Genomic DNA, 16,086 nt, shown 5'->3' on the forward strand with positions numbered 1-16,086 from the left:
TTGATGTCCCCCAGGGATCCATCCTTGGTCTTCTGCGTTTCAATATTTATATCTCTGACCTTTTTTTCATCATTGAGGTTACTAAGGTCGCGAATTATGCGGACGATATGACAGCCTATGTTAGTGCTTCGACCTGGATTGAAGTAAGTGGTAAACTAAGCTCTGTAGCAGAAAAAATCTTTACATGGCTTTCAATTAATCAGGTGGTTGGCAATGCTGACAAATGTCAGTTAATAGTTAACATCATTGACGATTTGCTCCTCTATTTAAATATTAGAGAAAAAACTGTCTTCGATACCAAAGCGTCAAAGATTCTTGGAGTCACCTTCGATAATCTCTTGACGTTTGAATCGCATATAGAAAATCTTTGCAAGAAAGCTAGTTTGAAAATAGCCGCCTTAGCCAGAATGAGCACATATCTCAGTTTAGGAAAAAAGAAACGCTTAATGAATGCTATCATTAAATGCCACTCCAATTACTGTCCTCTCATATGGATGTTTCATAGCAGGGCTCTAAAGGATAAAATCAACAATCTACATAAAAGATGCTTGAGAATCGTTTACTCAGACTCCAACTCATCATTCGAAGATCCGTTGAAGCTTGACAATGGTTCCACTTTCCATCAACGAGCGATCCTTATCCACAGAGCTATTTAAATCAAAATTCGATGAATCAGGACCTAAAATCGTTGACTTTAAAAAACGTAAAAACACAGATGAATTTAAAAAAGAAATCAAGCAATGGAGGCCCACTACTTGTCCTTGCCGAAACTGTCGCACCTTTATCAATGGCGTTGGTTTTATCGACTGAATTTAAATTAATTTGTAAATAATAATTGATTTTGAATATCGACCTTTTAGATAGATTTTTAATTAAAAGTTGATTTTGATTAGCCTAAGTACAATTTGTACTACTTTACATCAACTATAAAGAAAAGAAACATAAACATAAACATAACATTTACTTTTAAGGTAAATTAATTATACCTAATTTTAGGTGTAAGCCTTATACACCTATGGTAACTCAGGGATTCACACCTTGTAAGGAAATTACATTTATAATTATATTTAATTAGAAGGGTCAGTTCAAATAGTGCAGGAAACAAGCTCTGACCATGTGTTAAGTTAAATCTTTCAACATCTTCTGCATCATAAATGAATAATTAGAATATTTTTCCCAAATTTTACCCCCTGGCTCCAATGAGGATTATAAGCTAAAAAGGTTTTATTCTTTTACTTAGTCTGTGAAATACACAGCTACCCCACAACCTAGCCCAATTGGCTACCCCTATTGGCTGCTTTTTAGACCAACCCTGAAAAAAGATCACGTAATCGACACCAAAATTTTTCCGCCTGAAAGTGTCGACAAAATAGGCCATTGTTTTCGCTCTCTGAGGTCTTACCTCCCTCCCCCAGCTCGCAGGAGTTGATAGTAGCCATAAGAGATACATATATATATTTTGTCGTCAAACTTTGTGGAACAGAGTTTTTGTCAAATTTGTCAAATTTTTCTCATTATCAGACTTTGTCAAACAGAATTTTTTGTCCAATTTGTCAAACATTTCTGTTAGTTGTCGAACTTAATATGTTTTGTCGAGCTTAATCGAATACTCACAATTTTAGTGACTTTTGAAAAGTTTGATTAAATAATTTAATCGAACTTTTGTTGTCAGTTGGGTTTTTAAGATCGAATGGCAATTATTTCTTTTTTCGCCAACTATTGCCAAAAACGGCAAATTTTTCATCGATAACATGCTGAATCAATAGAAAAGTAAAAGTAAAAAAAATTAAATTGCCGTTTTTGGAAAGAAAAGTTCATTTTATTATTGAACACGTGGTATTCAACATCCTTGCAATTAGTAGGCCAATTTTTCCTCGTTTATTTTCGTTTTCAACTGGTTTCTGTCAGAATGCAGACAAGCAAAATCAAGTTATATGTAAACAAACTTACAACGGGGGTTCTGTTTTCTTCTTCTAGCTGTGTTTCGACATAGATACAGGATCGTTTTACATCTCATTTTAGAACTTTTCAAGTTATTGAGTAATGAAAAATTGAAAAAATCACTTTTAAAGATACAAAAAACACCTCTGACATCTGACCCTTATTTTATAGGGAGGTCGAAGCTCACGCCTGCGGCAGTAACAAAAACAGGATTCTGGAAAATAAATCTTCGAACTTACATAACTTCAGGAAGGAAAAGTTTTTTAGAAAATTGCCAGCTATTTTTCTTTGTTGCCAGCCTATATTACTGGATATTTTTCTTCGTTGCCGGCAAATTACCAGTTATTTTCCTTTGTTACCGGCAGATTGCCAGCAAAAGTCTCTCCCTTTTGCCATGAAATTTTCTGTAAATTCCCAACTTTTATTAAGCTTCAAAATAAATAAAAAATTGACACCTAAAAATTTTCACACCTTGAGCATGATGACATTTCTGACAATCAAGTGTCACAAAAATTGACACTTTTGCAATACAAATTAATTTTAATTTGATTTAATTAATGTCAAATACCGGGTGACCCACGAAAAAGTTCGGACCTTTCTCGGCGTCTTAAGGCCGAACAAATATCCCAAAGTGCTCGTAATTTTGGTATTTAAAAAGTAGATATCCTAACTTAAAATTTGAGCTATCACTTTTTAAATTTGACCAACTAGTTCTCTACTTATGACCTTTTAAACTCAAAATTCACTTTTCGGAAAGTGTAAAAAACACGTAAAAAAGAGGTATTAAATTAATGCAATCAATTAGAAAATCTCTTATAAATTGACTTATTTAACTAGTTTTATGACATTAATAATTATTAAAAACACCTTTGAAAGTAGTTTTTGTTTAAAACAAGACTAGTTTTTATCAAAATTGGCACTTTCAAGGAATTTTCTCAAAAACTGTATATCAAAAACGTCTAAAAATACCTAATTTGATACCCCTTTTTTACCTGTTTTTTACACTTTCCGAAAAGTGAATTTTGAGTTTAAAAGCTCATAACTAGGGAACTTGTGCGTCAAATTTAAAAAGTAATGGCTCGGATTTTAAGTTAGGATATCTACTTTCTAAATAATAAAACTCCAAGCACTTTGGGACATTTGTTCGGCCTCAAGACACCGAGAAACGTCCGAACTTTTTCGTGGGTCACCCGGTATATTGTTTAAAGGGTACACAACTGTCAATTGGCTATCTGAACAAATTTTGTTCTGGGTCGTTTGGCGTTTTTCTTTTGGTAAAATGACTTATATGATTTGATAGCAGAGGGATTTTGCTAAAGGTTGATGTAATTTGTTTTTCAAAATGGCGGCTAAAAATAATAGATATGACGTAATTTGAAAATAATACAATAAAAGTTTGCCGAGTTAACATGCCAAATTGAATAAACTTCATTGAATAAAAAATATAGCTTCTTAAAGCCCTCCTCTTGAGCTGCAAAACGGTGCTACATTTTGTTGAATTAGCGCCCTGTTCATTAATTATGCCTATTTGAATTTTTTGCTTTGTAAAAATCATGTTTTAAAACTTTAATTTGACATTTCTCTTGAACAAAGAGCTAAATCGATAAAATGAAGCACCGTTTGGAAGTTTAAGATCTCCTCTTTCCAATGAGATAATTTTCATTGAAATCGGTCTGTTAGATTTGGCATGTCAACTGTTTAAAGTATGCACACTCAATACAAATTTTACAAAAATCTACTTCCAGAAAAAACACTTTCAAAGTTAGTCCTTCATTTCTTTGATGTTTGCGAAAGATAATCCGTTTATTAATTTAATCAAACAAAAATTTCTCTTTTTCACGAAACACAAAAGGTGAGCAAAATTTAAAGTCCATTTAAATCTACAAGCTACATTTTTACTCAATTGTTTTCGTTTTGTTTGTTTTTAAAATGGAATACAATGGCGATTAAGTGTGTCAGTCTGTTTTCTAATTTTTGCAATTAATAAAAAGTTTTTGCGATTAATGAGTTCATCATTGGAAAGAGGGCATTTTTTTCTGTCAAAAATGTTGCTATTTATAAGAAGAAAGGAAAATATCTGTTTTTGCTCACTTTGGGCATGATGAGTGACATCATCAAAAAAATCTTTTGTCAAAAGTTACCTTATGTAACAAGGATCTTGTGTGCCAAATTTCATCCAAAAAGACCAAAAATTAAGGGGTGGTACAGGTAAAGCCCCCCCCCCCCTAGTTCACCTAACCAATATAGAGGGCGTAAAGTTCTAAATTCAACTGAAAGAGTATCTATCGGAATATATCAACGAATTGTAAAGATTCAAACTAAAAATCAGAGCAAACCTACAATTGGTTGCTGTCTGGCAGCAGTGTAAGCAGCCAATAATATCTTCAGTTTGGGCTCACTATTTGAGCCATCCAAGATATTGACCAATTGCTACCCACAATGGTGATTAACTGTACCACCTCTTTACCAGGTGCTTTAAAAAAAAGTATACAGGTTCGTCGAGATATTGTGAGCTTCAGGATTTAAATTGACTTGAATTTTGAGCTATAATACATTAAATTTGAAAATATAGTTTGAAAGTTATTTGAAAAAAACTGACTTTTTTTCAATGTCGAAATTTCAAAAAATTGTTAAAAACAGCAATCACGCTGTAAATAAGTCAAAATGACAAAAACACAATTTTATCGTTCTTTGATCCTTTTTTATTATTTATATTTTGCCAACAGTTTCTTCATCTTATTTGTACGTCATGAACATTTCCAACACGAGCAAACTCAATGCAGACCCAAGTTCTTTGAGCAGCTAGTCGAGGAATGGTGATCTATTTTTTCAAAAGTTTTCTTACATAGCACACAAATAACATTAAAACCTCTCTTGGAGATTTCCAAAACTTTTTTTCAGCTTTTCCAAAAATATTATCCCACATGGGAATAGCTTGTTTTAACATATCTTTAAATTCCGTAACGTATTTTGATGAACACTGTTGCATTTTTTGGTATTTTTATGGGCAGGTCTAAAACGCCTAATACCTACTACTTAATACTTACTACACGTTTTTTTTTTATAAGAACGCCAAAAATTTTCGAAGCCTTTGGATGTTCTTAGTTTTTTGGATTTGAAGCCTAAAAATGTTCTTAGAATGTTCTTATTTTCAGCATTTTTTGAGCATTTTGATGTAATTTCTTAAGAAATTGCATGTTTTTAAGTCTCCAAAGCCTTAGTATGTTCTTAGAATGTTCTTAAATTTTTGGGCTCGAAGCCTTATGTTCTTATATAGTTTGTTCTTATAAAAAAAAAACGTGTACCTAATACTTAATACTGACTACCTAATCCGCTTGGATACTTTACAGACTAGAACTTCCAGGCCTTGGCTCTCCTTCGCCTGTTCTAAATTTATATTCTAAGAAAATTAGTTTTGTGAAATGTGTTATCTAAAAGAATATTTGAATATTAAAGTGAATATTTTCTTTGCCTTGTATAGAGCAAAAGGTTTTTATCTTTATCTAGTTTTTCTTCCTTTTACTGCTCTTCTCTCTATTATGACTTTGATTTAATTATAAGAACACATGTGCAAATATCTAAAATCAGTTATTCTTATACACCCCTGTCTCCTTTATAAAGATCCAAATGGCTAAAACGTTATTTAACCGTTTTTTGAGATGAAATATATACGTCATTTAATTGTATCCTTTTGTATTTATCTGCATCATATCGAGTAAAGTGTCATATTACTTCTTGAGATTGGTTTATAAGGCTTTATCTTTATCATCTCAACTGATTCTTATAAATAAAACTAATATGAATGAGCAAGTGAAATATTTTTCTCCTACGAAAAAGTGTGTCTCGACAAAATGTGTGTAGTCTGTAAACTTCATAGAAAAAGCGCGGGAAAATGAAGTGAAGAGAAACAAGCAACATGCTGAATGGACCTACCTAATGATTAACATCAAATGAAAATAAGAAAAAAGTGACAATTGAATTGTACAAAAATTCAGAATGGAAAAATAAAGCTTGTGTGTTGAATAATGTAAAGTGGTAAAAAGGAATGTCCCCAAATAGGAAAATCACTTAAACCATTCAGACCCAAAAAACCTTTTAAGCTGTTTTTGGCCCAAATTTGCCCAAAATAATTTTCCTTAAAAATCTGGCTCCGTCACATTTTGGGCATTGCCATTTTGCATCATTGTGCAAAAAATCAGAAAATAATTATGAGTCAACATTTAGAAAAGCTATATTTTCTTATTTGGTTGAAGGGAATTTCCCCAAAATACGAAAATCCGTCTTTTAAGGCAAATAAGAATTTCCCGGGAAAAACCACTTCAGTCATTCTTTAGAGAATCTTGCCCTCCATCTTTGTACAAAAAATCAGAAAAAAGTAATAACAGGATTTTGCACAAAGTCCAAAAAACCCTATTTTAGGCAGTTTTTGGCCCAAATTTGCCCAAATATATTTTTTTTCGAAAATCGGGCTCCGTCACGTTCTGGGTATTGCCATTTTGCATCATTGTACGAAAAATCAGAAAAAAATAATCAGTCAACTTTGAGAAAAGCTATATTTTCTTATTTGGTTAAAGGGAATTTCCCCAAAATACGAAAATCCGTCTTTTAAGGCGAAAAAGAATTTTCCGGGAAAAACCACTTCAGCCATTCTTTAGAGAATCTTGCCCTCCATCTTTGTACAAAAAATCAGAAAAAAGTAATGACAGGATTTTGCACAAAGTCCAAAAAACCCTATTTTTAGGCAGTTTTTGGCCCAAATTTGCCCAAATATATTTTTTTTCGAGAATCGGGCTCCGACACATTTTAGGTATTGCCATTTTGCATCATTGTGCAAAAAATCAGAAAAAAATAATGAGTCAACTTTGAGAAAAGCTATATTTTCTTATTTGGTTAAAGGGAATTTCCCCAAAATACGAAAATCCGTCTTTTAAGGCGAATAAGAATTTTCCGGGAAAAACCACTTCAGCCATTCTTTAGAGAATCTTGCCCTCCATCTTTGTACAAAAAAATCAGAAAAAAGTAATGACAGGATTTTGCACAAAGTCCAAAAAACCCTATTTTTAGGTAGTTTTTGGCCCAAATTTGCCCAAATAAATTTTTTCTCAAAAATCGGGCTCCGTCACGTTCTGGGTATTGCCATTTTGCATCATTGTGCAAAAAATCAGAAAAAACTAATGAGCCAATCCTGAGAAAAGCTGGTAACAGACGGACGGACGGACGGACGGACGAACGAACGGACGGACATGGGTTGATTTATAGGACCTCCACCGGGGCACCCGGAGGTAGGTCCAAAAAGAGAGAAAATATTTTCATGTCTTCTTTTAACACCAAAATTTCAGATTTGGTCATATTTGGCATGCTGATTATTTTAAAGGTATTTTCGAGCAATTTTGAGGTATATATAGTAAATATTAAGTATTAGGTAGTAAGTATTAGGCGTTTTAGACCTGCCCGTATTTTTATGTGTAAAGAAGGTAAGTGTCAAGAGAAAAGTTTGTCGATCAGGTTTTTCTCTCGATCATTTGAAAAAAGAAATTTTTCAAAATTTTCATGACGTCAGCAGAAATTAGGAAAAAAGGAAAAATCCTATTTTTTGCTGACGTAATCAGAATTTTGAAAATATTTTTTTTCAAATGATTGACTTTAGTGAGATACATCTTTGGTGGAAGTTTGAAGACGATCAGGTAAACAACATTTGAGAAATTAAATTCTTAGTTTTTATGACGTCATCGATCATCATAATCAGTTTTTGCAGTTTTTCGCAATAATCGGCGAAAAAACAATTAAGTTACACATCAGGTTAGAGACTTCATCATAGTACCCTTCATGTTCAGTCATTTGTTTAGTTGTTTTTTGTCGGCTAATGGGATCTAAAAATTATAGTAAATTTAAAACATGCCATAACTTACCCGAGGTTGCCAAAAAGAGCAATATTTACCATTTTTATCTTAAACACCCAATTGGTTTTCGATTAAGTTCTACTAAATTCAAATAGTTAGGTAATCGAACCGTTCGATTAATTACGTCTGGTTTACTTGCATCTATTGAAGTGTGTGTGGAGTAATAAGTTATTCAATAGATCGTCGCGTTCTCCCTAACAATTTAGACATTAACTTGTATATCAAGATTAAAGGATTTTGAGTACGGACTGATTTTACTTTCGTTTTCAGTGGTTTCATTTTTGATTTCAATTCAAGATCTTAGCAACGGGTTGCTCGCCCATAGTTACAGGGGTTTGCACAAAAAAAAACTTGGAAATTTTCCAAATCCCCCATTTCCATTAATGCAATGAGAAATGAAACTTCAGTTAGGAACATTTGGCGAGTTCCTGTATGCGGCGGCAATCAAAAAAATCATAACAAAACTCATTAAAAAATATGTTCATATCTTTTCTCACTTTTTTTAGCCTGATGATGTAGCAAACAAAGTAAGTATAAGCACAGTGTGCTTTTAATTGGCTGAAATTTCTTTTTGCGTCGGAAAAACTTTTTCAAACTTTCAGCAATGATTGACCAAACTTTAATGAAAATCATCCAGCGCATTTTTTATCTTCTTACCTTCTTCATCTTCATTGAAGCACTCAAGGTTTACTGAAGTTAAGCACATAATCGATATTCTTATAATTATTGATATTCACTGAAACACTGTTCCTTGTGCGCTGAGGTGGAGTGTGTGACATAACTCGCGTGGCAACTAACTCGCCTTCTGTTGGAAGATCATAGTGGGCGTTTTGGCGTTACCACCCTTGAAGCAGCAGGCACCCCCTGTCTTTCCGCAACTCTTTCCACCATTTTAGATGGCCTTAACAATAGATCCAAAAGGGCGCCATAATCTTGGAAGATAATTTGTTTTGGTCTCCGGCTTTGGGAAGTAGCAATGTTTTTGGTTGTTTTCAATGGGAAATGGTAAGAAACTTAAGTTTACAAGCGTCATTTAGTTTTTGCTGGCTTATAGAATGGCAGGATCCTGGATGGTTTCCCTAACTGAACTTATATTTTCTATGTTTCACTTTTTTGCACCAATTCTTCAAAATGAAAATATTTAAGATTATTATTATATAAGATCTTTTATTCAATGATTGAAATTCAATGGTGGAAATTTGATAAACAGCTGCGAAGAAGCGCAGGGAAGCCATCGGTACACAGTGGGCCCAGAGGTGGAAATAGGGAAAAAACGAAAGTTAAAATTTTGCTTTATTAATATAATTTATGGAATCTTGAATAAATTTCTGATCAGATGCCAAAGTTTCAGGTCTGTATCTGATTTGTAACTCAAGTTATGTGGCTCCAAAGTTGACTGAAAACCAGATTTTGATGAAAAATCAAAAAAAGTGAAAAATGCATATTTTTGAAGATTCTGAACTAAATTCAGCTTCTAAATCAGTTCATTTTGTGTGATTACCTTAGAGACATTATATTCTAAAGAGAAATTGCTTAAAAGTATGTATAAATGTCCAAGAGCGAGAAAAAACTCAAATTTTCAATCGAAATTCTCATCACGAAAATGCTTAAGGTAACCACAAAATGTCCAAATATCTCGAAAACCGCTAAGTGTCACATATCAAACCATATATGTTTTGAAAACTACAGACACTAACCTTTCTAAAAATGCTGGAGTTTTGATGTGACACTTAGCGGTTTAAAAGTTCAAATTTTGCCTGCATTTTCCAAGCTAAAAATCTCAATTTTCATGATAAATCTCAAAAGAAAGTCAAAAGTTGAAGTCTACTATTTTCTATCTCATGTAATGTGACCCTAGAGCTCTATGAAAGCCTTTATAATACAAAAATTGTAAGAAATAGTTTTTTGTTGCTCTCCCTCTCCCTATTTCCAAACTTTTGCCATCTGGGCCCAGTGTGCGGTAAAAGAGACCACTTTCGTTTTTGTTGAAGATTTCCATATAAAATTCTCGCAGAGATTACTTGTCAATGTGTTGTGTCAACTTATCAGCATTGTATTGTTGTATAAAGGGAAAGATATGAGGTAAGACTTAGCCTAGTTTCTAATCCTGATATAGTAGTTTAAGCTTAGACTGCCTAACAACTGTTTATGGAGTCAAAATGATTTCCTGATTAGCAAAGGTCTATTGGGTATAGAACACAAATGACCAGACGGTGTCAATCGAAACGAATCAAACGATGAATCAATTGAACGCAATTGAACACAATCGAATAATTGCAATTCAATTGTCAAACGCAATTGAATCGCAATGGAATAGTACCCAGGATTTGCTGTTCGATTGCTTCAATAGACCTTTTTTCAAAGAGGCCACCCTGTTGAATAATTATGTAGTCCAGCAGAAAAACAATGATAAAACCATGCATAATTATTACAATATGCATGATACAGTAATTATGCATAGCTCTACCATTGTTTTTATGGCTGGACTACATAATTATTCAACAGGACGTCCTCTTTAAAAAAAGGTCTATTACGTTCGATTGATTCAATTGTATTAGATTTTATCGCTTTTGTATGGTACTTAAAGCGCTCGGCCGCCCACGCTAAAGTAAAAAGCTCTAACGCTAACGGAATGATGCAATTTAATTTAATCGCAATCAAACTCATAGAACATAATCGTAATCGAACGAAATAGAAGATTAATCTGAGAATGTAATTGACAATCAATCGAACCAATCAGTGAGGATCTTATCGCGATTCTCAGATTTACAGAAAACACATGCACTTTGCTGATTTTTGCCTTGATTGCCCAAAACCCGTAACCTTTTTAGCTTGAGGGAAGAACAAAATTAGAGTTTTTGGCTTTGCCAAAAAAACGCCTAGTCAAAATTTTTTCATCTTCGCAGGATCCATTCCCAACATCAAAATACATCTTTTTGTCTAGGGGTTTGTTTGGCAAATTCTTCCTTCGAAGAATATCGATCAGTTTTGTTTTCCCCTGAAGACCGGGAGAGAAAAAATATTAGGGCCCGCGTTCTAGGCGGGCAGCCTAGACTTGCTTTCGTTTTGTATAATTTTATATTGACGTATAAGGTAGCGTAATTCATGCAAAAATAATATGATAATATTTTTGTTTTTATTTTCAGGTATGCCGCAAAACATTGATGTCATCGTGTATGGATTTAGCATGAACAATAGGACCGACAGACTCGACAAAAGGAACAAACAACAAGACGACCCGAGAATCTTACCATGAGGGCGCTTTGTCTCCGCCTGATATCACGCCCACAGAAGACGCTGTTTAAAAAGCAGGGGTAAAAATAGTAAGTAATAGCTTTTGTAAGTGTTTATTTTGCCAAATATATAACCATTTTCTAATATGGTCTACAAACTAGCATTTCTAGAATTTTGATAATGGAAACTTAAATATATAATGATGAAAAAAACAAACCATTTCAATTTGATTTATACGTTTAACCCCCAGAGAAATTATGTATTACCTATTACGTAACTTTACATTACTCGCTAACTATTACGTAACTTTACATTACTCGCTAACTCCCAGGAATTCCGATTGTAAAACCGATTGATTAATTTCGGAACATCTTCATAATGGCAGATAATTTAGAAGTGTCTAGTGGAAAGTTCGTGTGAATTTTTTTATGTCAGTATTAATTTTGTTGGTTGATGGCTTGTTGAATCTGGCAAGAAAAAAGTAAACAGGTATAGCTACGACCCTCGACATGGCCCGAGAATTCTCGGGCCTCTTCGGGCCATGTTCGGGCCGAGAGACCCTATCAATTCTTTTGGCCCGAACATGACCCGAGTCATTCGGACATTTAATATTTATATGAATTTACAACATTCATATATTTAATATAATGGGAGGCCGTCAGTAGTCCGACACTTTCTAGTCCGACAGTAAAAATGGCTGACGTTGGATTTGACGAATGTGTCAGTATTCCGACAACAATTTTGTCCGACAACGAGTCAAAAAAAAACATGTATGAATGTATGAAACAAAATATGAATCGCCGAAAAGGAGGCACATCTTTTATAAGCAACCACGTGCTTATAAAAATGCAAAGTTCCGACTTTAAGGTTGGGCCCTTAAACCCAACTTTTCTTAAATTTTGGGAAGCTTCATAATTCTGAACATGCAAAAAGTGCTATAAATTATCTTTAAGCAAATTTGATTGGTCCTTTATTTCTAATTATGTCAAAATGCTAAAATGAACTTTTATCAATATTATCTCAGTGAAAAACCCTTATTCAACATTTGACACTCTAAAATCTTTCGTTTTCGGACAAAAGTGACATCGGAAAAAAAGACTCCTAATTTCTAAATTTATTTTATAGATTCGGACTATTTTACTGTCGGACTAGAAAGTGTCGGACTAGTGACATGCACCCAATATAATTAAGAGAAACCAAGTTTTTCTCAAAGAAAATGTTTAAAAAATTCAGTCCTGAAATTACACGCCTGTTTAAATCATGTGTGGCCCGAATTCTCGGGCCAGCTCGGGCCATACTTGGGCTTTACGCGAATTCCAATAAAAGTTTTGGCCCAAGAATTCTCGGGCCATGTCGAGGGTCGTGTATAGCTTTTTCTAACCAAGGATCTGAGGGATTCGAGCAACACTGCCAATCGAACATAGTCAAGTATCAATCAAACCAATCTAACCTTACACAAACACAATCGAACATAATCCAATATTACCCAGGAATCGCATCGGCCATTCAATTGAGATTTGATTATGTTCGACAATCGAATTGCACTTATTCGATCGCATTCGATTACGTTTGATTGATTCGATTGCGATTTTTGTTTGAAGTTGTTGGATTGACACCGTCTGAAAATGAAAACTACCACAATTGAGGAAATTCCCTGCCTGGAAGAGGTCTGCTGTATATATGAAAAAGACAAAAAATATACTGCAAACAAAAGAAGCTCCCAAACAATGACGAATGATATAAATCTCTCACCGCTTCAAAGAAGGCATCTGAGCAAAATTGATAAACATCAGTGGTCTTTGTGACATCTGCGAAGAATTATGGAAAAGAAGAAAAAAATATTTGTTTAATCTGACTTTCTCTTCCTGTCTTCCTTCTGCAAATGCAAAACGTGCAAAACTGTTACTTGCGCCAAAAAATATTACCCGGCGTGCATATCGAAATCGAGCGTCTATTGCTCCACAACAGCGTCAATAAAATTTTTTTTTTTTTTTCAAATCTCTTTAATCACCAAAATATTTGGTATAATAAATTTTGTTGGCAGAGTTTCGATTGGACGAAATAAACACAAACTTGAAAGGAATCTTGGAAGATAAAAGTGAAGTTAATGAAAGTGGAAGTGAATACTTACTGCGGAATGTTAACTTTGCGACACGATCATAATTTCCGCGAAGATTTAATACTTCTTTCAAAAAAACTGCTAAAGACATTTTGCCTTTATGATAACATGTGAAATCATTGCTGACTCGTCACTCCCACATAATAATGTCCAATAAAGCATCCATTAATAAGGTAAGTAAGGGTAAGTTATGTGTAAAGCACACGATTTCCCCTAATTCATTTCAATAATACAGACCTCTCCATCTGGCTTCCGTTCTTATATTTGGCTATGTGGGTAATGAAATCACAACACTATTAATTAAAACAAGAAAGTTTTAAAAGAATTAACTCAAACGTTTGTTGGCGAATATTGGAATGAAAATACTGTTGTATATTGAAATGAATTGGTTTATAATTCTGATCTCTCAAATTTCGATTCACATTTGCTAGCATGAACACCTTGCTTTACTCCTCGAAATTATCTTGCTACAATCATGGTCGTAATATTTGAGAAAAAAGGGAACTTCCTTCGAAATTGTTTAACCACAAACAATTTGGAAGCGCTCTAAATTACATTGGAAGGGTAGAGTTTTAACTCTGAGTTTTAACGCTAGACATAAGACTCTAAGGATCCAAGAGTTCAAGAATGGTCCAATAGGGCTCAGAATATAGCCTGGAAGTCTATAAATCCCTCCCGAATTGAAATACTCGAATAAATTTATCAATTAGCCCAAAAGCGACGTTCTCGCCCAAACTCCGAATTTCGAAAAACGAGGAAATAAGCTAAATTCTCAGTAGATTTTGACCATGATTGTATATCGTACGAGTCTACCTTAAGCACTTTGTGGCTATTCATTTCATCGTAAGCATTAAAATTAAATAATAATAGCCAAATTCTCTTCCACTGCTCAATATTGTAAGCAAAAATATTATTAATTAAATTATCTTTTTCAACTTCTGTGAAAAATAACCATCAATATAAAATCATAAACTGATGAGACTCAAAACATCAAAAATCACTTTAATTTTACGTCAACCAAACAAGCATGTTCCTTTTCTCAACTAAAAGAACATTTATCTTTTTCAACTTCTGTGAAAAATAACCATCAATATAAAATCATAAACCGATGAGACTCAAAACATCAAAAATCACTTTAATTTTACGTCAACCAAACAAGCATGTTCCTTTTCTCAACTAAAAGAACATTTATCTTTCTCAACTTCTGTGAAAAATAACCATCAATATAAAATCATAAACCGACGAGACTCAAAACATCAAAAAATCATTTTAATTTTACGTCAACCAAACAAGCATGTTCCTTCTCTCAGTAAAAGAACATTTATCTTTCTCAACTTCTGTGAAAAATAACCATCAATATAAAATCAAAACTTGAATACCTCTTTACTATCTTTTTTATAAGAAACATAAAAATAGTATAATGGAATATGAATTTATGGAAATATTTATCCTAGATCTCAGTATACACTCTCAATAAATAATTTCATGAAATTTTACTGTTTAATTAAACAAGTGTTAAAAGAAAAGCCCAGAACCCTAAAAAATGGTGAGTGAAATTCATATTAAAAATTCGAATTTTTTAAACAACGTTTAAATGAAGTATTTTCTTATATGTAAAATTGAGAATTGTCTTCTTGAATCTCTAATTGTTTGAATCTAACAGCTTTCAACAATAATTTGAATAGCCTTTAAAATTCAATGCTGTATTCAGATTAAGGCTATTCCTATTCATTCTATCAAAGAGTGTTCTAGCTCAAATTGATGAGTATTTTTAAATATTATATTGCATAATTATAAGTTATTAAGATAACATCAACTAATAATGATAATTATACCTAAAAGACACTAATTTGACGAGAACTAATGACGTGTTACAATCATGGACAAAACATTTGAGACAAAGGGGATTCCCCTGTGAAATTTTAAACACCACAAATGATTTTAAGCGCGTTAAACTACAGGTGGAGAGTAAGGACCTTAGGATCTCAGGATTTAAAATCTCAGATTTGCTTCAATAAGGCTTGAAATATAGCCTAGAAGTCACCCGAACCCCTCCAAAATCGAAATATTCAATGAAAATGGAACGAAATGGAAGTGCTAAAATAGCAATTCTCACCCGAACTTTAAATTCTGGAAAACGTTCAAATACACTAAAATCTCAATATGTTTCAAACATTTGCTCAAGATAGTCCCAATTAAAATCAAGTCCTGTAATAACTTTGAAGTTTTCATGAAGGGTATTATTTAAAATATGATTGCTTGTTGTTATGAATCATCTATTGTCATCATTGTTTCTTGCGTTTTTTTTGTGATGTTTTGGTCGTAATTCTTTTGAGAGATTTTGTTATCAAAATGCCAAAATCTTTATTTAGTTTGGATTCAACCATTTCGAGCATTTTGAAAAAAGTAAATTTTTAAGTATAAAGTCAGTTCAATGGATTGATCATTATTTGCCTGTTCGAGCAACTGGTTTTTGAACCGCAGGATCAACTTGAACTAAAGGAACGATCCTGATTTCACATAAATTCATTTTGGTTGAATTCCCTTGCTCTTTTGTAATTTTGATTTTAGTAAAGGAACTTAATCCACCACCTTGCAAACAATTAAGGTTTAAAAATTGAGATGTAGATAAAACAGACATAGGGGTTGCACACTGGTGTAAATCTTCTTCCTCGTTGATAACGACATGTACTTGAAAAGTAGCCGAGGCAACTATCTTTTGTATTGGTTCGGTTGATGGAGGTACTGGCCGAGCAAGCGTGATCAGTATATCCACAAGAACGGGGGTTGCGAATTGAATGACAATGTAAGGAAGCTGAATGGTTTGTGTTTCCATGCAGGTTTGGAGACTGGAATCAGTCAGTACACTTCTATTACCTGTTGTTAGGTTTA

The 16,086-nt window shown here is 33.4% G+C and overlaps 1 protein-coding gene across 1 annotated transcript in view; it reads right to left on the bottom strand.

Annotated features, from left to right (window-relative positions):
* Positions 1-13,489, bottom strand: part of LOC136797792 (otoferlin-like) — a 141,836-nt gene extending 128,347 nt beyond the window's left edge. The window contains exons 1-2 of the mRNA XM_067054377.1: positions 13,207-13,489; positions 12,828-12,883 (exon numbers count right to left, since the gene is read on the bottom strand). Coding sequence (XP_066910478.1) covers positions 12,828-12,883; positions 13,207-13,285 — 135 coding nt within the window. The 5' untranslated portion in view covers positions 13,286-13,489. The remainder of the gene's footprint in view (positions 1-12,827; positions 12,884-13,206) is intronic.
* Between the last annotated feature and the right edge of the window lie 2,597 nt (positions 13,490-16,086).

Source organism: Clytia hemisphaerica, unplaced genomic scaffold (genome assembly GCF_902728285.1).
Source record: "Clytia hemisphaerica strain Z4C2 unplaced genomic scaffold, Clytia hemisphaerica genome assembly, whole genome shotgun sequence".
Classification (NCBI taxonomy): Eukaryota; Metazoa; Cnidaria; class Hydrozoa; order Leptothecata; family Clytiidae; genus Clytia; species Clytia hemisphaerica.